Below are 24,785 nucleotides of genomic sequence, written 5' to 3' on the forward strand. Positions count from 1 at the left end.
CTTCAGTTCCTGACAGTGAGCTCCCCAACCCTGGAGACTCGCATCTGTCGTGAGGACCAACCAGTTCAGGGAGGACAAGGACACTCCCCTTCTCATATGATCCTCCTGCAACCACCACTAGAAGCAACAGATGACCATTGGCAAGTGGAGATGAACCGAATAGTCTCAAGACTGCAGGTCCCAACGAGACAGCAGTGAGTGCTAAACAGGACGCATATGCACCCTTGCCTATGACACTACTTCCAGGGTAGCCGCCAAACCAAGCACCTGTAGATAGCTCCGCATCATCTGGCGCATAGCGTTCACCAACTGACACACCTGGGACATCAACTGTTGAAACCATGCGTCCGGCAGAAAAACCTTGCCCAGCTTCGTGTTAAAGTAAACTTCCAGATACTTTGAAGACTGCTCTTTGCCAGGTTCACCACCCAGCCAAGCTCCTGCAGCAAGGAAATCACCTTGGGGGTCACCAGGTTGCTCTCTTCCAAAAGCTTGGCCCAAATCAGCCAGTCATCCAAGTACGGGGTACATCAGGATCCAAACTCTTCTCAACACCGCTGCTAAGACCACCATAACCTTGGGAAATGTTCTGAGGGCAATGGCCAGACCAAAGGGCAGTGCCCAGAATTGATAATGGCAACCCAGCACCGCAAAGCACAGAAAACTTCGGTGCTTCAATCGGATGAGAATATGAAGATAGGCCTCTGACAGATCCAGGGAGGTCAAACTCCCATGCCTGCACTGCCATTATCACAGAGCCCAAGATTTCCATGAGAAAATGGAGTCACCTGCAGATCACTATTGACACTAGAGGTCCAGGATGGGACGAAAGGAAGCTTCCTTCTTGGACACAACAAAACAGATGGAATAGTGCCAGGTATTTTCCTGAGACGTAGGCATGGGAACCACAGCTCTCAGCTAGAGGAACCATAGAAGCGTAGACTCTACTGCCTGCTTCTTCTGTGGGGAGTAGCAAGGAGACATGAACACATCCCAAGGAATGCTGCAAAATTCCAGTACATAGCCTTCCTGAATCACTTCCAGGACCCATATCTCTGATGTGTTCTTGACCCACCTTTGATAAAAGGGAGATAGGCGTCCCCCTATCTCCTTCTTCCGAATGTGGGTTCGCAAACCTTCACTGGGAAGCTCAGAACTTCCACCACCTGAGCCCGCTCATCTCCTGGGCAGTCGGGAATGAAAGAACTAAGACATATCAAAAGGCAGAGTCCTCTGAAATGCAGAGTTCCTGTAGGAACGAAAATGCTTGGCGCCAACCTCCTCAGGGCACTGCAATTGCTTCTTATCCTCTGGTAACCGGGGACCTGGAGATTCGCCAGCTTTTCCAACTCGCTTCCAAACAAGAGCAAGCCTTTAAAGGGCATTTTAGTGAGATTAGCTTTGGAGGCTGCGTCAGCTGACCAATTCCGTAACTATAGCTGACATATTGCTGCCACCACCGAAGCCACTCCTCTGGCCGAGGTACAGACCAAATCGCAGCCCACGTCTGCCAAAAAAGGCGGCTGTGGGTTCCATAACTGCTCTAGAATTCACCCCCCGAATCATCCACCTCCTGAGAGAGAGAAACAGGCAAGAACATGCCACAAGAGCATAAAAGGAAGCAATTCGCAAAGTCATTGTCACTGTGTCAAAGGCCTGTTTAAGGATAGATTCAATCCGCCTATCATATATATCCTTAAAGGCTGCTCCTCCCTCCACTGGGATAGTCCATTTAGAGAAGACGCAGACAGGCACATCCACTCTGGGGAAAATGCAAATGCTCCCTCACCGCTGGATCCAGAGGGTATAGGTCTTCCAATGCCTGACCCTCTAAAAACTTGCCTCCAGGCATCCCCATTCAAGATCAAATCAATTCTTGAATGGCATCCATAACAGGAAAAAAAGCAAGAAGCTTTACGCAAAGAAACCAACATGGGATTTTTCTTTGGCTCAGACACAGAATCTGCCCCAGGCACTCCCAGCATCTTCAAGGTCTGGAAAATTAGGCTGGAAGTTCATCTTTATGAAAGAACCGTAACATGGTTTGACAAGGCTCCAAACCAAGAGGAATTTCCCCATCTTCCAAGGAATCAGGATCCTTCTCTTCAACTGTGCCATCCGGGTCCCCTCCAGGGGTACCTGTGGCAAACTGAGGCATGCCATAGCGCTTAACCGAAGAATTAGAAGAGGGCGGGGCTACTGGCTGAGAGTCCAACCTGACAGGAGTGGGCAAAGCAGAGGACTGCGCCTGAACAAAGGTCTGTAAACCCTGAAAAAATTTCACCCAAGAAAAAGCAGCCAGGTCCAGAACCCTGAAGGTACTGAACGGGCCCAACTGAACTGACTGCTTCGGAGGAGCAAGTCAAGGGAGTACCAAGATCTGGCACACTTCCAGTCAAAGCCATATCATCAGATTGGGAGGAACCAGGTTTAGCAAAATCCGAGGAAGACAACTCCCCCTGAGCATCTGAACAGTGCTGACATATTGAAGATATATTAGGGCTTCTCAGCCTGACCTGACAGGCAACACAGAGAACGGCACTTAGGCTTCTGTTTACCGGGGCCATGAGAAGCGGTAACTGCGCGTTCAAATAGCTCGCACTTAAAGTTGTGCATGCAAAATCAAGGTGCCCCGGAAAGAAGCACGGCCAGGCGCAAGCACTACTAGTGTGCCCAGCTGGCACGTATCACCATGCCCAAAAGAGTTGTGTGTGCAAAAGTTCCGCCTAGCACAGCACGCACAAGGCAAGCACAGGAGTGTGCGAAAACGCTGCCCGGCCTAACAAGTGGTGCACCAAAAAAAGCCTACCGCGGAGCCTAGCCCACAGGGGCTGTTCAACTCGCCAGGCTGTCTGGTTCCCTTAACCCCAAAGGGAGTGGGAACGACGTGCCAAGCATGGAGTCCGAAGGAAGGTCTAAAAAATCCCATCTCTATAAGTAAACTTCTCTCTTTTTTTTTTTATACTTACCGGTGCTCAGCACTGATCTGCTGTGCACACAGACTATCTCCGGCTGCAGGGGGAGAGGGCATGGGCCATCACTGCTGTGCTCAGCCTCCTGCACCCGCTACATTTTCAGCAGCGCATGCAGCAAAGTCCACGCTGGGAACCAGCTACCAGACCAAGGCACACCTCTGAGGGACAATGGAAATCACCTCAGGAATATCTCAACTCGGAGAGGGACCTTTAGGAATCACTGCAGGAGAGCGAGGCTTTTCTTTCTTTAAAATTCTCCTTCCAAAATAGTGAGATGCATGTCCACCATCTGCTGGAGACAAAGAATACTGACAGGCTGGGGTCACTGCAGGAATATATATACTGTGATGTCAGTTTGCTCAGTCTCCATCTGCTAGCAGGGGAGCATTATCCACTGGTTCTGAATCCATCCGTCTACATGCTAGGAAATACATTTTTTTTTTTTTTTTTTTACTAAGTTTGAATGACTCTTGGGACTGGATTTCTCTTGAAGCCTTGAAGTTTGTCTCACACTGTGCTTCTTGGAATAATGACCTTTCAACATGGACAATTAATGCTTTTTCTTGGTAAAAGTCTCCTTTTCTACTTGCCTTTAAACAGATAGGATAGACCCATAGCACCAGAGATATGGGAAGGCAGAAGAGCATGTATCAAGCAAGGGCAACTTTTAATAAGAGGTTTTTTTTGTCTTTGATGTCACTGGTCCCTTTGTTTTTTTGGGGGGGTTTTTTTTTTTTTTTACACACACACACAGACCATGATGTGTGGAACAGTTCATATTGTACCCTCCCATGACTTCTTTAGGGTATACCATGTGTCTCAGTCCTTCTGGTGGTTTGAGATACTAGGAAATGCCATCAATTCAAATCACCTCTCCCCCCTCCCAAGAACAAAACAAAAAAGCACACCCTATATTTAGTGCATTCTCTACCTCTCATCTTAAAAGAAGCAGGAGGAATTTTTGGAGATGAGGCTGCTTTTTGAGTTCCCCTAGCAGTGCCCTTCCCATATACTACTACTGGATAAGGATTAATGATGTGCAGATTTGGCAAGCAGTTTTTATAACACCTTTCCAGGGAGTACAGTTCATTTACATTCAAGCCAGCCATTAATTTCATTCACAAACATGTCATTTTACTGTTTTATTAAAAGCATACACGTAAGGATTTCATTGGTCTAGTGTGGTTTTGTGGGAGAGAAAGCCTTTCCATGAAGTGCTTTGTGATCAAGTAGTTTTATGTACAGTTAATTTATATTGACTCTGATGTTAACATACATACCATTGGAAAAAATCGTATTATATTTTCAACTGGATTATCTGCTATATCCAAAACTAAATACCTGAAAATAAAAACAGATATGTTGTCAATAGGAAACAGTCTCAACATTAAGCTAACAAAAAAAGAATTTTAGCATTTTAGTTTGCAAACTTCTGTTTCCCTAAATGATGCCAACGATCTGATGAACAGAGTCACTGTTACATTTAATACTGCACTGTATAAGAGAGGTGATCTCCTTAGCATGCTCAAATATGTACAGCCAAACAAAAGCATTAAGTTGTTACAAGAAATTCTGCCTTTACATAGCACACTCAAAACTTCAAAGATTATATTCAGCAGCTTAGTAGGAGACATGCCAAGCCAGTTTAGAAAGGCAGCAAAACCTACATCCCCACAAGTGCATGTGTTAATGATATAGATTTCCAGAAAAACTGATGTCCAAGTCTAGTGTTCAGTATGCATCATGAGAAGGTTGTTTTCCTTCCCAATAGCACACCAAACCCTAGTAACATAGTGGAGGAGCTGTGTGCTCTTGCAGCAGTTTCTTGACAGGCAAACAAATGTGCAATACCTGCAAGGACTCTACAAATTTCTGAGAAAATGTAAAATGCTTTCTTCTTTGGGTTCATGATGTTGAATTGCTATACATCTATGAATATCATTTCAATTTAACTGGTTTTTAGTCAGCTCCACTGAAAAACCAATGGTCAAACACTGTAGGAAACTATTCATTGCTGATCCAAATTTCAAGCATTTCCATGGGGACAATGGGCCACTGTGCTACAAACTCTTTAATGAATTAAACTTGAAGTGAGAAAGTTGCTCCCCATTCTTCCTCAAGTAATTCAAAGGTTTCAGCCAAACGTGAAATACACACAGCAACGAGCCCCCCACTCCTGCAGTTTCTGTAAGGAGGTCAGAATTTTGAGTGACATAAGCAATCCTCACACTGGTAAGTAATATTTTGACTGGCAATATTTTTTTTTCATAGCTCAAGCAGCATATCAAGAAGTGCTTTTTTTGCTTAATATTCTCCTTGGGATTAGGGGTTAGGAGTTTTTATTGGGGGGGGGGGGGGAAGAGGAGGGGATGGTGTTTCTTTTGATAGAATATTTAGTGACTTCATAGTTATTTCATTTTCTATCTACTTCTATTTCTTCGGTATAGAAACTAACTTCATTCAGCATCAGTCTATATAAGTGGATAAAAATACACATATCTTGCATCTCTCAATTAATATAAGTTGTTAATTTTAAATATGCTGCTTTTTACAATTCAAAGAATGGGGACCATCATACTTATGAGTAAACTGTTGTGCTTCTTGGGCTTCTAGCGAAACTCTGCTTATATGTACTGCCCTTGATAGAATCAAAGGTTCCCCATTTTTGTGTATTTTATACATTTGATTGCCACAATAAATCAAAATATTGAATTTAGCTTTACTGATTGTGACCCGTCTATAGAAATTACCCATAAGATTGGCACATTTAAAAACCAAGCTCCAGAAATTTTGATGGCACCTGGATACATTTAACATGATGAAAGGGGTTTACACTAGATATATTGCTGTATGCAAGGACACTTGATCTACACTATAAACGATCATTTACTTGCACTGGGATCAAAGTCATAGGATCTCAACCATTTATTTATTTATTTAAAAACTTTTCTATACCGTCGCTAAGCTATGTACCATCGCAACGGTTTACAAATAGGCACAAATATTGTATATATAGGTGGGTATCGTACATTCTAACAAGTGCCAACTAAAAACGGTTACAATATCATTAATAAAGATAAATTTTTGGGTAGTGATGGATTAGTTCTGGGAAGGTTTATTGAGGTACTTTATTTCGGTCTATTTCTCTACTGTACTATGTATTTATAATATTGTGGTGCCATTTATTCTGGCTGCGTTTTTCTGTATTTTCTTTCTCTCTCTCCCTCTCTACCCCACTGTTTCTTTTGGAAAGGCTTGCTTAAAGAGCCATGTCTTTAAGGTTTTTTTTAAAGGATTTGATGTCACTCTGTAATCTTAGTTCAGTGGGCATTGTGTTCCATAGAAAGGGCCCAGCCAGTGATAAAGCCCTTTCTCTTACTTGGGTTAGTTTTGCTGATTTTACCGTAGGGATTGTTAGTAGTGCCTTGTTAGCCGAACGCAGGTTCTTTTGCGGTACATGGACTCTTAGAGCTGTATTTAGCCAGTCAGCTTCTTTATCATATATTAGTTTGTGTATTGTGCATAAGGCTTTGTACTTGATCCTGTATTCAATTGGTAGCCAATGTAGTTCTGCTAAAGTTTCAGTTATATGGTCCCTTTTTTTTCCTGTTAAAATTCTGGCTGCAGTGTTCTGAAGTATTTGCAGTGGTCTGATTGATGAGCTGGGGAGTCCCAGTAAGAGTGCATTGCAGTAATCAGTACTGGTGAAAACAAGTGTTTGTAGGATTGTTCTGAAGTAGGCAGGTGTGAGTAATGGTTTCAATCTTTTAAGGATCATGAGTTTTGCGTAACCCTTCCCTTACTTTTAAGGATATGTGTTTTAAATTGATTTCTGGATCTATTATTACTCCCAGGTTTCTTACTTTTTCGGCCAGTTCTATTTTCTGGTTATTTCCTAGCATTATTGGTGTTTTGACGATTTCAGATTGTCTTCGTTCAAGGTGTAGGAATTCTGTTTTATCAATGTTAATAACCAGCTCCATTTGGGTTAGAAGTTGTTTTATTATGCCAAGGTACATGTTTGCTAATCCTAGTGTTTTATCAATGGAGTCCTCTATTGGTAGAATTAGCTGAATGTCGTCAGCGTAAATGTAATGAATTATCCCTAGCCCTGCCAATAGATGACAAAGGGGCAGCATATATATATATATATTGAAGAGGGTGGCAGACAGAGCTGAACCCTGAGGTACTCCAGTTTCGAGTTTAAGTTTTTTTGAAAGAGTGTTTATCATAACTTGGAAGAACCTATTGCTGAGGTAAGATTTAAACCAGTTAATCGTTTTGTCACATAATCCTATTTCTTCTAGTCTTTTGAGTAATGTTTGGTGGTTTACCGTATCAAAAGCTGCGGATAAGTCTAGCATTATAAGTATGTAATGTGTGTTGTTATCGAAACCTCTTAAGATGTTGTCTGTTAATGAGAGGAGTAATGTTTCAGTGCTGTAGTGTTTACGGAAACCGTGTTGCGAAGGGTATAGTATGTTGTTTTCATCTAGGTGTTCAGCTAATTGTTTTTGTACTGCTTTCTCTATTAATTTGGCTATTAATGGGAGGTTAGAGAATTAGGGGGTCACTGTTTTTCTTTTTTATTATTGGTTTTATGATTGCCCCTTTCAGTATGTCTGGCATTTTTCCTTCAGTTAGGGATAGGTTTATGATTTTCGTTAAGGTTGGGGCTACTACCTTGGTGATCTTTTTTCTCTCTGTTGTGGGTATGGTATCAATCATATGGGGAGCGGGGTTTGTATTTTTTTATCATTGATTCTACTTCTAGTTGTGATATGACAAAGAAAACCTTAAGACTTTTTCTCTGCTCTAATTATTTATCAAGTAATGATATGCATATTGCTAGTTATCTACTGAAAACTTGTTTTTATGGTTTGAACTTAAATGTCTGCATTTGTGGAATAAACAAAAATATTTAAAACAAAGCCGCAGTTAAGGTGTTAGACAGAACATAAGAATTGCCATACTGAATCAGACCATCAGTCCATCAAGCCCAGCATCCCATGTCCAACAGTGGCCAACCAAGTACCTGGCAAGTACCCAAACATTAAATAGAGCCCAAGCTATTATTACTTATTGATTAATAGCAGTTTATGGACTTCTGCTCTAGCAACTTATTCAAACCTTGTTTAAACCCAGTTACACTAACTGCCGTAACCACATCCTCTGGCAATGAATTCCAAAGCTTAACTACGTGTTGGGTGAAAGAATTCTCTATTTTTAAATGAGCTACTTACTAACTTCATGGAGTGCCCCTAGTCCTTGTATTATCCGAAAAAAGTAAATAACCAATTTACCCGTTTAAGTCCTTTCATGATTTTGTAGACCTCTATCATATTCTCTTCTCAGCCATCTCTTCTCCAAGCTGAACAGCCCTAGCCTCTTTAGTTTTTCCTCATAGGGGAGCTGTTCCATCCACTTTATCATTTTGATCACACATCTCTGTACTTTCTACAGTGCAATTATATCTTTTTTGAAATATGGTGACCAGAATGCAAGGTGCGGTCTCACCATGGAGTGTTTCAGAGGCATTATGACATCCACCATTTTAATCGCCAAGCCTTTCCTAATATTCTGTTTGCTTTTTTGACTGCCACAGCACACTGAGCCGATGATTTCAATGTATTATCCACTATGACGCCTAGATCCTAATGAGGAACCTAACACATTGTGTAAAAACCCCAGCAAGGATTATTTTTCCCTATAAACTTCACCTTGCACTTGTCCACATTTAATTTCATCTGCCTATTGGACACTCAATCTTCCAGTCTCTCAAGGTCCTCCTGTAATTTATCACAATCTGTTTAAGATTTAACTACTCTGCATAATTTTATGTCATCTGCAAATTTAAGCACCTTACTCGTTTCCCTTTCCAGATGATTTATAAATATATTAAGAAGCACCGGTCCTAGTACAGATCCCTGAGGCATTCTGTTTACCTTATTCCATTGTGAAAACAGACCACTTAACACTACACTCTGTTTCCTGTCTTTTAACCAGTTTGCAATCCACAAAAGGATATCGCCTCCTATCCCATGACTTAACTTTCTTAGAAGCCTCTCATGCAAGACTTTGTCGAACGCCTTCTAAAAATCCAAATACACCACATCTACCAGTTTACCTTTGTCCACATGTTTATTCACCCCTTCAAAACAATGTAGGAGATTTTTGAGGCAAGACTTCCCTTGGGTAAATCCATGTGAACTGTGTCCATCTAAATGTTCTGTGATTTTATTCTTTATAACAGTTTCCATGATTTTTCCCAGCACTGAAGTCAAGTTCACTAGTCTACAGTTTTCCGGATCTTCCCTGGAACCCTTTTTAAATATCGGGGTTACATTGGCCATCATCCAGTCTTCAGGAACAGTGGACAATTTTAATGATAGGTTACAAACTCTGACTAATAGGTCTGAAATTTAATTTGAGTTCTCTCAGAATCCTGGGTTGTATATCATCCAGTCCAGGCAATTTACTACTCTTCAGTTTGTCAATCTAGCCTACTACATCTTCCAGGTTAAACATAATTTAGTTCAGTTCATCTGAATCATCATCTTTGGAAAGAGTCTCCGGAATGGGTATCTGCCCAACATCCTCTTCAGTAAACACAAAGCAAAGAATTTGTTTAATCTTTACGCAACAGCCTTATCTTTCCTACATGCCCCTTTAACACCTCGATCATCTAATTGTCCAACCGACTCCCTTGCACAGTCTCTCCTTTGGAGATCATGAGAGGTCTTGAATGAGTAGATGTGACTTATTTACATTTTCGAATAATAGAAGGACTAGGGGGCATTCCATGAAGTTAGCAAGTAGCATATTTAAGACTAATCGGAGAAAAATGTTTTTCACTCAACGCACAGTAGAGCTCTGGAATTTGTTACCAGAGGATGTGGTTGGTGCAGTTAGTGTTGCTGGGTTCAAAAAACTTTTAGATAAGTTCTTGAAGAAGAAGTCAATTAAAGGCTATTAATCAAGTTTACTTAGAGAATAGCCACTGCTATTAATTGCATCAGTAGCATGGGATCTTCTTAGTGTTTAGGTAATTGCCAGGTTCTTGTGGCCTGGTTTGGTCTCTCTTGGAAACAGGATGCTGGGCTTGATGGACCCTTGGGTCTGACCCAGCATGGCAATTTCTTATATTCTTATGAGTTTTTTCCTCTACAGCCAACTTCTTTTCAAATTCTCTCAGACGTATCAATGTCTTACATTTAACTTGCCAATACTTATGTTTTATCCTATTTTTTTCTCTGATGGATCCTTTTTCCAATTTTTGAATGAAGATCTTTAGGCTAAAATATCCTCACGCCTCACTTTTTAACCAGGCTGGCAATCATTTGGCCTTCCTTCCACCTTTCTTAATGCATGGAATACAGCTGGACAGAATGCAGGACAGCTGGCTGTGGTATCGGCTGCCGTCTCTCAGCTCCTCCAGTCACTGGTCACAGGCAAAGCTACCGATTAGGAGCTTCTGAAGCAGTCTCTAACAACCTGTGACAAGTGAATGTGGAGAAGTTGAAAGGCAGCAGCCAATAAGACGACCTACTGTCCTGCATTCTGTCTGAATCCAGATAAGCCCTTTACTACAGCTTCACTCAATTTTACTATTTTTCTTTTTAAATCAGACCATCCCCAGGACCAACCTCCTTTCAGCCTGCAACCCTAAGCAGACAAATATATAAATATGCATTAAAAGGATCAAATTAATACCACAGTCAACAATAACTATCACCATCATCATACACATTTCTTACCTAAATAACTGTTCAAAGTTTGGTTTAATAAAGTTTGCTTCAATATTTTGCCGTACGCATATTACATGGGTTATGCCGTATTTCTGAAGCATAGGTAACTGCAAAAGGAAAAACAAAACCTAATTAGAAAACCAGAAATACACTCCTACAAATGCACCCAATATCCATTTGTGTAATAACATTGGTATTATTAAACAATAGCTAAACAGAAAATGTATATAGAACCAAGAATAAGTTCTGTAGACTATACCTTGCTTTTCATAGCCGAGGAATAGGGCCCTAAAAACAACCCAGGCAAAATTTCCTATAGGGAAAATAGAAAATATCTGAACAAAATCATTTCCTTAAAAGTACTAGTTTCACAGCATTTAATGTAAAAAAACCCCACAAAAACAAACAAAAAAAAACACAACAAAAAACAGTGTCATTATCCTTGATGCTTCTCAAGTCAACACTCACTCCTTGGGCTGGTCAGAGCTGAGGATGCTGTAGAAACAGCATTCACAGCCTCTGGGAAGAGGATTTACTACCCATTCCACAAGTGACAACTTGAGACTAGACTCAGGATGCACACATACTGGGCCCCACAGTGAGCTAGTCTGTGGCCTCTAGCGAAGGACTATCCCTATGACGACTAGGCTAGATTAGAAAGGTGAGAGCTTAAAACAAAAATACACTCTTAGGTCGTCATAATGAAGGCTCATGGCACTAACTAAATTATAATTAAGCCAGAAGTCCAAAAAAGGTAAGAAGAAATGGTCGAGCCAAATTTTTTTTTTAAAGAGCTTTTCAAACTAAATTCAGAAGTAACATACCTGCATCTCCCTTCTCATAGGATATGTCCAGTCCTAGAATTTTGAAATACAGTAAAAGAAACATTACAAACAGAGCACAAACAAAACAAAAATGGCATGGTGCTTATAAGAAAAGTCAAATCAAAACCTGATGAAAAGATTCACTTTCAGTAAATTAACTATTTGACTTTTTAAATTTGCAACAAGGTTTTTTTTTTGTTTTTATTAAATCAATGTCAAAGTTAGACAAGAGGGGAATTGAATATACTGCTGTCAGAGATAAATGCACTCAGTAGCATGACTGTAGTTGAAAAATTTTCAATGTATACTGGAACAAAATAATTTGTACACTGATAAATTAAGTTGATACACAAGTCTGTTTTATCTAGAAGGCTTACAATCTTACTTTGAATATCTCTGGCCTTAAGGGCAGGAACAATTGGGCAGAATGGATGGGCCCATTTGTCTTTTTCTGCCATTATCTATTATGTATGAAGTAGCGTAGTAGTCCAAAATATGAGAAAAAAAAAGAATTTATGCATGTTATTTTATTTTTTTGGAACTTTTCTATACCGACCGTCATGTAAAATACATATCACTTCAGTTTACAGTGAAACGTTGTTATAACTCCTGTTCTTTGTAATGGTTTTACAAACTGAGGCTAGGGTAAATACATAAGAACATAAGAAAATGCCATACTGGGTCAGACCAAGGGTCCATCAAGCCCAGCATCCTGTTTCCAACAGTGGCCAATCCAGGTCATAAGAACCTGGCAAGTACCCAAAAACTAAGTCTATTCCATGTAACCATTGCTAATGGCAGTGGCTATTCTCTAAGTGAACTTAATAGCAGGTAATGGACTTCTCCTCCAAGAACTTATCCAATCCTTTTTTAAACACAGCTATACTAACTACACGAACCACATTCTCTGGCAACAAATTCCAGAGTTTAATTGTGCGTTGAGTAAAAAAGAACTTTCTCCGATTAGTTTTAAATGTGCCCCATGCTAACTTCATGGAGTGTCCCCTAGTCTTTCTACTATCTGAAAGAGTAAATAACCGATTCACATCTACCCGTTCTAGACCTCTCATGATTTTAAACACCTCTACCATATCCCCCCTCAGTCGTCTCTTCTCCAAGCTGAAAAATCCTAACCATAGCAAAACTTAACAATTACCTTATTAAATACAGAATATATGGCACGTACATTCACTCCCTTCACGGGAATGCCCCTTTTCTTAGTGGCTGAAAATACACATTCTGTGAGGCAGTGTGCACAATTTTCCTAGTGAGTAAAAGTACACGCTTTATTTTTATATATAGAAACTGGGTAGTTCAGATCCTTTTATTACGCATTTTCTACTGAATCAAGGTGGGTAACAAAAGAAATGTTCATAAAATTATGAAATCAAAGAAAAAGAGAAAAAACAGATTATCACAGAAATGTCTGGCCCTATGTGGATCACCACCAGTATCCAAGTCAATAGATTCCCCAAGGCCTGCCTCGCTGTACTTCACTACATTCCTCTAGCTTTAATACCTAGCTTTCAAAATGTCATTTTATACACTGCAGTTTTCAAAAAATAAAGATACATACACACCTTAAAAAAAAAAAAAGTCTGCATGCAAGTTGTCAACCACACTTACTATGGAAGTGTGTTCTAGAACAGCAGTCCTGCAATGGAAAAGGCCCTATCAGATGAGCCAAATGTGAACAAGGAATCTCCAAAGGTCCTCTTTGTGCTGATTAAAAAGCAGATGTTCGTTGATAGATACAAAACATTGCACATACCCAGAGAAAAAAACTAACTCAAAAGCATGTGAAGAAGTAAGGCGGTCTTGTATTTTATCCTCTACCAGATTAGAAGCCAGTGTAGCCACCGAAGGATCCTCCTGCAATTTATCACAATCTGCTGGAGATTTAACTACTCTGCATAATTTTATGTCATCTGCAAATTTGGTCACTTCACTCATTGTACCCTTTCCATATCATTAATAAATATATTTAAAAGCACAGTTCCAAGTACAGATCCCTGAGGCACTCCACTGTGAAAAGACCATTTAATCCTTCTCTGTTCCTGTCTTTTAACCAGTCTGCAATCCACAGAAGGACATTACCTCCTATCCCATGACTTTTTAGTTTTCTTAGAAGTGTCTCATGAGGGACTTTGTCAAACGCTTTCTAAAAATCCAAATACACCACTTGGACCAGTTCATCTCTGTCCACGTTTATTCATTAAAAAAAAAAAAAAAATGCAGATTTGGGAGGCAAGATTTCCTTTGGGTAAATCCATGCTGGCTATGTCCCATTCAACCATGTCTATAGAAATATTTTGTGATTTTATTCTTTAATAGTTTCCATGATTTTTCCTGGCACTGAAGACAGGCTCACCAGTCTATAGTTTCCCGGATCACCTATGGAGCCCTTTTAAAATAAATATTGGGGTTACATTGAAAATAGACTACAGCAATGCTCTCCTACTAGGTTTACCCAAAAGTACGCTGCTGCCTCTACAACTTCTACAAAATACTGCTGCACGGATTCTCACTAACACACAAACGCGACCACATCACCCCTGTTCTTAAAAACTTGCATTGGTTACCCGTCGCTGAAAGAATATCATATAAAACTCTCACCCTGATCCATAAAGCCCTCCACAACCAAGACATGCACTGGTTCACTGAGCACCTCACTTTTCACAATGCAAACAGACCGATAAGGCAACAGCACAGAGCTACTCTTAGTATCCCCTCACCTAGGCAATCTAAACTTAACTCCACTAAAGCTCGGGCACTGTCTTTAGCTGGGCCCGTCCTTTGGAACAAACTCCCTCCCTTCCTGCGGCAGGAACCCTGCCCAAAAAAATTCAAGCACAATCTGAAAACCTGCCTCTTCAAGCAAGCATTTGCTTAACAGCTTTCCCTTTCACTTTAGCCCTTGATCCCCTCACTTTGCAAATTGTAATTTAAGTACCTAATTTATTTAATCACGCATTTCTCCTAAAAACAGCTCCTTCCTTTTTTCCCTTATCTTATAAATCTTTATTTCTCCCTCCTGTTTCCAGTTAAGTGATGATTCTGTTGAGTAATATTGTGTTCTGTTCTTCTATGCAATTTGGTTCCAGGTTTCACTGTAAAGCTCGGTTAGCTATAATTTTGTTTAATGTAAACCGATGAGATGTTCCCAACGTTCATCTGTATATAAAATCTTCTAAATAAATAAATACATAGGCCACCTTCAAGTCTTCAGGTATAATGGATGATTTTAATGATGGGTTACAAATGAATTGTAATAGGTCTGAAATTTCATTTTTTAGGTCTTTCAGAACCCTGGAATGTATACCATACAATCCAGGTAATATATTACTCTTCAGTTTCTTAATCTGGCTTACTACATCTTCCAAGTTCACAGTGATTTGGCTCACTTCATCTGAATCATTACCCTTGAAAACCATCTCCAGAATGGGTCTCTCTCCAACAACCTCTTCAGTAAACAGAAGCAAAGAATTTTAGTCTTTCCACAATGGCCTTATCTTCTCGAAGTGCCCCTTTAACCCCTCAATCATCTAACGATCCAACCAACTCCCTCGCAGGCTTTCTGCTTCGGATATATTTTAAAAGGTTTTTATTATGAGTTTTTGTTTCTATGGTCAACTTCTTTTCAAATTCTCTCTTAGCCTGTCTTGTTCATGTCTTACATTTAACTTGCCAATGCTTTATCCTATTTTCTTCAGATGGATCCTTCCAATTTTTGAATGAAGATCTTTTGGCTAAAAACAGCCTCTTTCACCTCACTTTTTAAACATGCCGTTGATTTGTTTGGCCTTCCACCTTTCTTAATGCGTGGAATACATCTGGACTTCACTTCTAAGTTTTTTTGGGGTTTTTGTTTGGTTTTTTTTTTTAAACAATGTCCAAACCTGTTGCGCACTCAACCTTTGTAGCTGCAAATTTCAGGGGGGGTTTCTTTGGTTTGTTTTTTTTTTAAACTATTTTTCCCATTTAATCAAAGTTTCCCTTTTGAAAGTTTAGTGCTAGAGAATGGATTTACTGTCCCCCTTCCAGTCAATTCAAATTTGATCATATTATGATCACTTTTGCCAAGTGGCCTCACCATTACCTCTTTCACAAAATCCTAAGCTTCACTGAGAATTAGATCTAAAATTGCTCCCTCTCTCATTGGTTCCTGATCCAATTGTTTCATAAAAATGTACATGGCTAGTATTCCCATATATAGTGAATTACAACATAGTGCCAACAGAACCTTGCCTTTCAGAATAGAACAAAAATTATCGATATTCAGCAGAGACTAATCTGTGAATCATCCAGAGCTTATAAAAATGAAGATTTTACCACTGCCTTTATCTGTGCCTGCATGGTAAGATTTGAGTCCAAGATAACTCCTAGGTTAGACTTGATTAACAACTGGAATTTTTCAGCCTTTGAATTCAAAAGATGTTGGATGACCCATGGAGCCTTTGATCAGTAGAAGATTCATTACAGATGTAATAAAGGTTGTCAAAGTGAGTGATTTTTAGCAGAGCACGGATTTAGTGGATATGATGAATTCATATTTGCTATGATCTGTGTAACTTCATCGGGCATTACTTGTGAAAAATGTTTCCATACTATTCCGCTGCCTCTAAAATCAACTACCCCTAATGGCATCTCCCGAAAAACTCAGATTTGTGCCAATTTGTGAAACATTTTAAAAACCATACAATGATTAAGATCTAAAGCTGGGTTAGTTGATAAACCTAGCTTATCAGGGGGCAGAGGTCAAAGATCTAACAGCAGCAAATAACTGGATGTAGGAGATTGGACCCTCTGTCCAATTTTCTTAGATTAAAAGAGCTGAGGATACAAAAATTTATATTTGCCTCTAAGGCCCTTCCTGTAACCTTCAAGATTAGAGCCAACTAATTCTCCATTGTTGCTCCAGCTGCTGCAGGCCACGCTTGGCATCATGTAACTGCGCAGAAAACCAAGATGCACGATGGGAGTGCCACTGATGAATAAGTTTCAAAGGAGTGAGCTCATCCACAACTTCTGATACTAGAGTCCACTGCTTGCAGGCTATGGGGACATTAGCAGGATTCCATTTGGACAGATTAGGTAACATGCATGAAAGAAAATCATCAGGCTCAATGTGCTCCCCTCTTCTAAACCATCAGATTTCTCTGCAGGGTATGACTTTGCCTAATTTAACCATTTAAATGAGCAGCCAAGTAAATAAACATCTGATCATGGGATCAGCTCAGTTTGTATCTGTGGGGAACAAAGACATGCTCTGCTACTATTAACAGCCACTTTTCATGTTAAATAGGATAATTTCTAGGCAGTCATTCAAATTGAAATAACTTAGATTCTTACTGCCATGAATCCATTCTTGTGTCCTCTTAACCCATGTCATGCTGAAGTAATGAAGGGACTGAAAGAATTTCTCCAGCATAGACTACAATCATTAATCTTTCTTTAAATGAAGGAAAACTGCCACCAGGTTTAAATTATGCATCAGTACGTCCTCTGCTTAAAAATATCAGGGCTTAATCCTACTGATCAAATGAACTTTTGGATAATTCTCACTCTACCATTCCTCTCTAAAGTAATCAAGGCTGACGCTTTGAAGCAATTAGATGAGTTTACTCAGGAATATCAAAATTTAGATCAATATCAATTTGGCTTTCAAAAGGGTTTGAGCATTGAAACTTTTACTCTCAAGCATCAATATCTTTTAAGACGTTTTGATAACAGTCAAGGGTTTGTCTTGGTTCTACATTACTGCAGCTTTTGACACATTACTCATGAGATTTTGTTGTATAAACTTTGGGAATGTGGCATATCTAGCTCAATTCTCAACTGGTTTGGTTTAGTTCATATCTTTTAGAGAGAACAGAGAATCACCAATTGTTCTAATCACTCAAATTGGCAGACAGTTACAACTGGTGTCCCCCACAGCTTGGCCCTTTCAATTGCCTTAACATCTACATGGCACCAATCTGTAAACTTTTGGTCGGGGTCTGCTCCAGACACCATCCATACATGTTTTCAACAGCTTGGTCAAATACTTTTGACCTTGTATTTGTCTGCCTCCCTGCAGTGAATCAATGGTTGAGACGTAACATGCAAGCCTTAAATCAAGAAAACTAAAGTTATGGTACTGCAAAAAATATAGATGCTTAATTGTAAAAACAGAGCAAACATCAAAAGGCTCCTATAAAACGACCATACTACATTATAAACAGCTGAACACCCTTAAGATGCCATATATGTATTTAGCTAGTTACTCAATTAAGCTGTTATACTGTATCATGTCATTAAGGCTAGCCTTAGACATCTTGTTATATGTAAACCGATGTGATACATCAAATCGAATGTCGGCATAGAAAAATAAATAAATAAAATATATTATATTAAATCCATAAACAAAGAGAAAACAAAATAAAGCCAAAAATATGTAAGTTGAAAATGAGCAGTATTAAAAACTAATAGTTCCGGCAGTCAGTTTAAATGTACTTAAAAATCGCACCGAAAGGACAGGAAACCACAGCATACGACCTGATGTCAATTTTTGTAATGTCACAGAGAAGGCCCAATCAAAAAAGGGGCTCAACATTGTAAATAAAGGAACCGTACTGAAATTCTGAATGATAAGTTTCACAGATTTGACTGCCAGACTTCTGTAACACATAAATAACACAATAAAAGCATTATATGCATTGAAAGCATATTTTGTCTATAGATGAATTTGAGTGTTTGGACACACCCTTTTCGTTTGTGGTTTACCATTCCACTGTGTTGGTTTTATTGACTAATGTGACATCTTAAGTGGTACTAATCTGATTCAAATTTTGGGCTCAACATTTTTTTTTTTTTTATAGTTTTAACTGTATATTGTTTAGCTTGTGACAATATGCAAGCCTAGAGCTGTGTTCATAGGCAGCATAATATTTTAAATAAAGGTCAAATCTCTAGGAAACATCAGAACTGAGTCCCCATAGCTGGTAAGACCTGCATCATTTACCTTGGAATCAATATGGGAAGCCATTCAGGAATTGAATAAAAATATTGCTAAACAAATAAGTCCTGTAAAAACTTCTCTAGGTCTGTTAGACCATCGTTTAAAGTTGGTTGAAAGCGGGACATCCAATAATAAAAAAAAGATTTCTTAAATCTCAAATTGGAGATTGGAAACATTTCTGAATCCCAGCAAATGAATGTTAAAGGTAATCATGTTTTAACTAACAGACTTGAACAGCTGGAGAATCAGATGCGAGGGAAAAATCAAGTTATCAATTTTCCAAAAGATCCTTCAATAACCCCAAAGGACATGTGGAAAAAAAATTTACTGGAAGTTTTTAAGATCCCAGAGTCAACTTTGCCTTTAATGTCCAGAGTGTACAATATTCCAAAATCTAAAAATGCTCTTTTAGACCAAAAGGGATTGATACTATATCACCAGTGGAATTACCATCGATGGAACTCACTAACATACTGGAGACAACCCAGAAAGATATAATTACCCCAGCAACACTTATTGTCACCTTTTTGTTGGAATCTGACCGGGACTGAATATTGAAATTGTTTAGCCACCTTTTTCGATTTCAGAATAAATATATACCCGGATTTAGCAAGACAGACACAAAAGAGAAGGATACAGTTTTTGATTCTCAGGCCTAAGGTCCTGGAATTAGGAGCATTATTCTTCCTAAAGTTGCCCTGCAAATATGTTTAATCAAGTACCAAAATGCCTCATATTTTCTTCTTACCTTCTCAATTTACAGCATTTTTGTCTGACAAGATTATATCCCTCCCTTTTCTCCCACCCCCTTCCTCCCCCTTTCCTCCCCTCTACATTTCCTTGCTACTACCCTCGATTTATTCCTTATGTAATCACTGTTAATTGTTATTTGCAAGTTTGTAAGTATAAGCTGTTAATCTTGTTATATGTAAAGCATTGTTGCTGATTTCGAAGTTCTATTGTAAACCAATCAGATGTACCTTATGATGTTTAGTATATAAAAGCCACAAATAAATAAATAAAATACTATTTTAGCTTCTTCTCCTATTGCCGAGGACTGAGCAAAGAGGCTGGTATAGATTCTGCTGAATAAGTGAAAGATCCCTGTTTAACCAGTTGGATCTTATTTAATTTCCTGAGGTACTGAAAAGATCCAGTCTATTGTGGACTTGAAATGAGTCAAATGTTTTATATAATTCTTTCCTCTTTTTCTTTATAAAATAATTGTGTAAAATTTGTCTCTGAGCTTACAACTCAAGTGTATTCTTTTCTTGAATGTAATTGGTAAAATTCAATAAAAAAAAAATAAAAGGTCAAAACCAAACTATGTCCAGGTTTGTAAGTAGGACCATGTACTAATTGCTCCCAACCTGGACCAGTCATGAATATAGTGAAATAAATTAATCTATTTTCCATCAGAAACTTTTCATGGAGTGCCTAGTGGCTCAATGTTAGTTCTGCATACTGCCAAGCAGAGGGTCCTGGCTCAAGTCTTCTGCTCCTTGGGTCAGCCAGGGCTGGAAATGCTGCTGAGGCAGCAATCACAACCCTTGAGACACAGGTAAGGAGGCCATAATCAATGCACAATGGCAATACTTAATGGATGGCTTGGGGACCCATGACTGAGCTTTGGAAGGGGCCCTGGTACATGGCCCCTGGCTGACAATTGTCACGGCAATGACTAAATTAAAATAAGTTGGGAAGGGATATAGAATAGGAGACAAATTCCCCTGAGTGGTTAAGAATGAAAGCTCGTGACACCATATCCCAGTCCTGGTTCTGACTAAGCTGGATGTCCAAAGGACCAAGAGAAAAGCAAAAACAAAAAAAAAAAATCCTTTTAATAACCTGATACTTGACATTTTATATAATTTTATATCTTCATTTAGGGCAACATTAACCTCTGAGCATGTACAGATATGGAAAATTAAACAAGACAGTTGCGTACCTGGGTATTTACTTTTATTCTTTTAGGAATCAAATCCCATCAGCACATTTTAAGGTATAAATCCTTTTGCCAGTCAAAAACATAAGGCTCGGGATTGGCCCAACAGCAGTGCTCTGGGATTGGCACTCTGCTCCCTGAGCTTAATGAATCAAAACATATAAATACTATATTTTACTGAACCAAAAAAGTGTATAAATCTATAGATCTGTATCTCCCACATTTAATAAAATGATTTTTTTAACTCACTCTTTATCCCGGAAGTCTGCACATTTGCTGGAAGTAAAATGTTGCCAAAATGGGCATTTCACATACCAGGTATTAGTGCCAGAGTAAAGAGGAAGCTGATGCAAAATACTGGAAGCTGAGAGCAAGCTGAGCACCAGAGAGCTTTTAGCTACCAAGTTGGGAGTCTTGTAAATCTATTTTTAATTAAAGTTACAAGGTACTGCTGAACAGCTGTCAAAACACAATGCAAAGGGAAAGTGGCATGTCACATGGAGATGCCCCTTAAATGAAGTCTTGCACAGTTCAATATCTAGCACTGTCACTTCAACCTCTGTTAGACTTAGCACTTTGTGCTATACTGTTCCCCTTGAAAACATACAGATGAGGGAACTAAGACATAAAAACAAAAAGTAGAAACTAAAGAAATACTGAAAAAGCAAACTCATGTGCCCAACTACTTCCTGGGTGCATCTTGAGAGAAACTTGTCCTAGTACAATGATTCCCAAATTCAGTTCTTGAGAACCCCTAACAGTTTTTGTTTTCTCCACAGTGAATGAGACTATTTGCATACATCTGCCTAAGAACTAGATAAACATTCATATTTTGTTTACCTTCAGAACTAGACATGTTGGGGGCTCAAGAATCAGAAGTGTGTGCATCACTAATTTAATGGAGACAATATTGCCCTGGATTTTGCTTCATGTCTGCCACTTAATGTGGGCTATATGGCTCATGTTCTGTGCCAGGTATATAAAAGTGGAATATAAACCAAATAAATATGAATTTTTGCAGAGAACAAATAGGACTGTTAAAGAAATGTAGCACATTTCAAAAGAGGAGTTTGCTTGCAATAGTACTTTGACACCTGGTTTCTTAAATGCATTATGAATCAAAATTAAACTACCTGTTACCTGATTAACCGGAGGGTAATTTCCTTCAACACAAACCCTCTTCATACTATTATTGGAATGCCTTTTATGCTGCACTTATTTTTAAGCAAATCTTTTGCTCAAGCTAGTCTGACCCAAGGAACGGAGTATTAGCACTCAAAACCTAGTCAAGAAATGTATTAACACCTTTTATTTCATACAACAGAACTCCAGTAAGAAGTTGGTTTATAAAATGAAATCTTCAGAGTGTCCGCACACAGTTGCTCTGACATCCAAGTTATACCTTATCAGTGTATATGATATTTATGGATACCGTTACTGTAGTCAACTCAATTGCTTTCAGAAGCTAAGAGTAGCAATGACCATCCCATTGTCCAAAGCCACTTGCAGAAGAAATTATCTTGTGCCTTCCACATGTCCAGACGTACCATTTGGAATCTCCTACACTACACTAGTTAGTACTATATGGTTAAGGCTACAACCAGCTGGAACTCCACAGGTGAAAAGTTGCAAGTGTATTAGTCAAAGAAGAGTTAAGTAAGGTCAGGTAGGGAAATCTAGCTACAATATTAAGAGGAATAAGGAAGAACACATACAATATACTGAAAGAGGCACGTGAAAATAGACAAAAAAAAGAAAACTATAAAGAAGCATTTTATAACTGAACATGAGTGTTCCCACTGATGTCACTATGATTGCCTCAAGCAACTGCAGCATTTTACTGAAAATAGTCTGAACTGTGCAGGAGGCATTTTCATAGGAAGTACTGAACTCCATCTTCTCTCTGTTGGAATGATCAGTTTCAGTTAGAAATGTAGTCAAAACTAAGAAGAACCACTACCACAGTTTATTACCGTAAATGAACATTTAGCACATACCACAGGATGAGATTCTGTAAACAGCAAGTGTTCCAAAAGTTTTAATAAGATTCTTAATTTGATAATGTGATAGTGTAAACCCAATTTTCAACAATACTGCATGCATAAACATAGAAACATATAGAAACATAGAAGTGACGGCAGAAGAAGACCAACGGCCCATCCAGTCTGCCCAGCAAGCTACGCAGTTTATCCATTTTTTTCCCCTTTTTCTCCCTCCTACCTGTCTCTATTGGCTTCCAGCACCCTCCGGCCCCAATTCCCTTCCATCCCTCCACCAATGTAGAGAGCAGCGCCATCCTAGTGAACATCCAGCTCAATCATGCCTGTGCTGTCAGTGCACATTCCTGCACTGACAGCACAGGCATGCCATGACTGCAGTACTATTAGAAGTCAGATTCCTATGAGTATTATGCCCCCTACCACCCACACTATATAATTTAAAGTGAACAGGCCTTAATTTACTAGGTTTTTATCGTCATTAACACAGAAAGGAGAACATTTCTGTTAGCAAATCAAACTAAGTCATTAGTCACAATTATTCACACAATTTTAGGTATGGATAAATCAACTATGAAAAGGAGCTGCGAAAATAGGGACCTAGTCATCTTACATTTAATACTGCATAAACCTTGGGATAATGGGCTTATACTCTTTCAAAACAGCATAAGTATACAGAAACGAGAAGGAAAGAACTGGGAGCTACCCATTCAAAATTAAGAATTAGATTTCCAAGTAAAAACAGCATGCACTGTTGATTTAAAATATAATCGATACTCGAGACAGCTTTCCCATAACAGGAAGCATGTTCATTGAGCTCACTAATCAGCTTGCTTAAAAAAAATGACAGCAAACATTATATATGCAGTCTTAACACATAATATCCATCATGCTTCAATTGAAAACATAATGTATGGGAGGCTTTACGCACAGTGTCACTCGCTACATTTCTCCCACTACATATTAAAAAAACAAAACAAACCCCAAACACTTACACTACGAAAAGGGATATCACAAAAAAATAAATCAAATGATGTAAAGAAATTTTAATGCACAGGTTTTATCGCCAAGAATACCTCTCTTTAATACTGCATGGAACATCTCAAATTATAAAGATGAGAATATCCCTCAAAAGTCATTTTCGTACTGAAAACCCTGACACGGGAGAATGAGGGTGGAGAGCTTTAACATTCTACTCATGTCCCATCACTTGATGAAGAGGGCTCGTTTGTCAGGGAGACCAAACCATGCCGCAAGGAGGGAGCGATAAGCAGGGGGAGTGCCGAGGTCAGGCCAAGACTCACGGAGAAGACCGGAGGCTTTGCTCCTAAACACAGCCTTTCACTAGCAGGCCCACCGACCTCCTCCCTCTCCAGCCCTCACCTCGGCTTCTTCCTTGGACCGCGGCAGGGAAGGAAACTCCAGCTTCACGTCCTCCATTTCCCTGGGTCCAGCCGTCTATCACTCTGGGGAAGGTCGCCCCGGCGCCTGCAGCTCGCGGAGGGCCAATAGGGAGGGGATAGGGACGACTGACTATAATTATTTAAAAAGAAACAACGGTTCCCGGTAAGACCACACAACAACGTCCAACGGCTCGCCTTCAGCCGCCATGCTGCTTCCTTTAATGCGCACGCGTACGGCAGGGTCACGCTCTCTCAACAACCTCGCTCTTTAGAATAGTGATGTCATCACCCCCGCCCCACCTCCTTTTCTGGGTCTGCCTTCCTATAAGACACGCTTCCGCTTTCCAGCCCGCAGAAGGTATGTAGCCTAAAGAGTTGGCTGTGGATGGGCTTGGAGTCAACTGTCTGCTTCTCAGAGGGTGTATGAATTTAACAGTACTGAATCCAGCAAGTTAAAGCACTATTCTTGACATCATCAGAAACTATTGGCTGTAGCTGTCATGAACAAGTAGAACAAAAGAATGTTACCTGCGGGGACCAGCAGAACACCATTTTTGTTAGGGGCGCGGAGCAAGCCAAGAAGTCTTTCTCCTTTCTCATATCCCCACCCTCTTCTCTCTCTTCGCCGCTTTTTTTTTCTCTCATACTCACTTCCCTCGTGAAGTGTGTATGAGCGAGGGAGGAGGAACGTGGCTGCTGCTAGCTCGCTCGACTGCTTTTTAGAACCGCCTGGTTATAAAAAAAAAAAATCTCATGCAGTTCGGCACAGAGCTGCAGGACGCTGCCAACACCTCTACTCTCCTAATTGTCTGCCACAAGACACCTGTTGCCTGCCCGAACTGACCCCAGCTCTCCTGCAGTCATTCTACGGGAAGGACCGTATTTTGGCGTGT

General features: G+C 39.6%; 1 protein-coding gene across 3 annotated transcripts in view; it reads right to left on the minus strand.

The window, feature by feature from the left end:
- Positions 1 to 24,563, minus strand: part of STYX (serine/threonine/tyrosine interacting protein) — a 63,950-nt gene extending 39,387 nt beyond the window's left edge. The window contains exons 1-5 of one of the 3 annotated variants that reach the window (XM_029598314.1): positions 24,421 to 24,563; positions 11,548 to 11,580; positions 10,983 to 11,036; positions 10,733 to 10,830; positions 4,256 to 4,316 (exon numbers count right to left, since the gene is read on the minus strand). In XM_029598314.1, coding sequence (XP_029454174.1) covers positions 4,256 to 4,316; positions 10,733 to 10,830; positions 10,983 to 11,036; positions 11,548 to 11,580; positions 24,421 to 24,537 — 363 coding nt within the window. In that variant the 5' untranslated portion in view covers positions 24,538 to 24,563. Of the gene's footprint in view, positions 1 to 4,255; positions 4,317 to 10,732; positions 10,831 to 10,982; positions 11,037 to 11,547; positions 11,581 to 23,872; positions 24,167 to 24,420 lie in introns of those variants that run through there. The other 2 variants (XM_029598312.1, XM_029598313.1) reach the window with 2 other exon arrangements.
- Between the last annotated feature and the right edge of the window lie 222 nt (positions 24,564 to 24,785).

The sequence above is a fragment of the Rhinatrema bivittatum genome, chromosome 4 (assembly GCF_901001135.1).
Source record: "Rhinatrema bivittatum chromosome 4, aRhiBiv1.1, whole genome shotgun sequence".
In the NCBI taxonomy this organism is placed as follows: Eukaryota; Metazoa; Chordata; class Amphibia; order Gymnophiona; family Rhinatrematidae; genus Rhinatrema; species Rhinatrema bivittatum.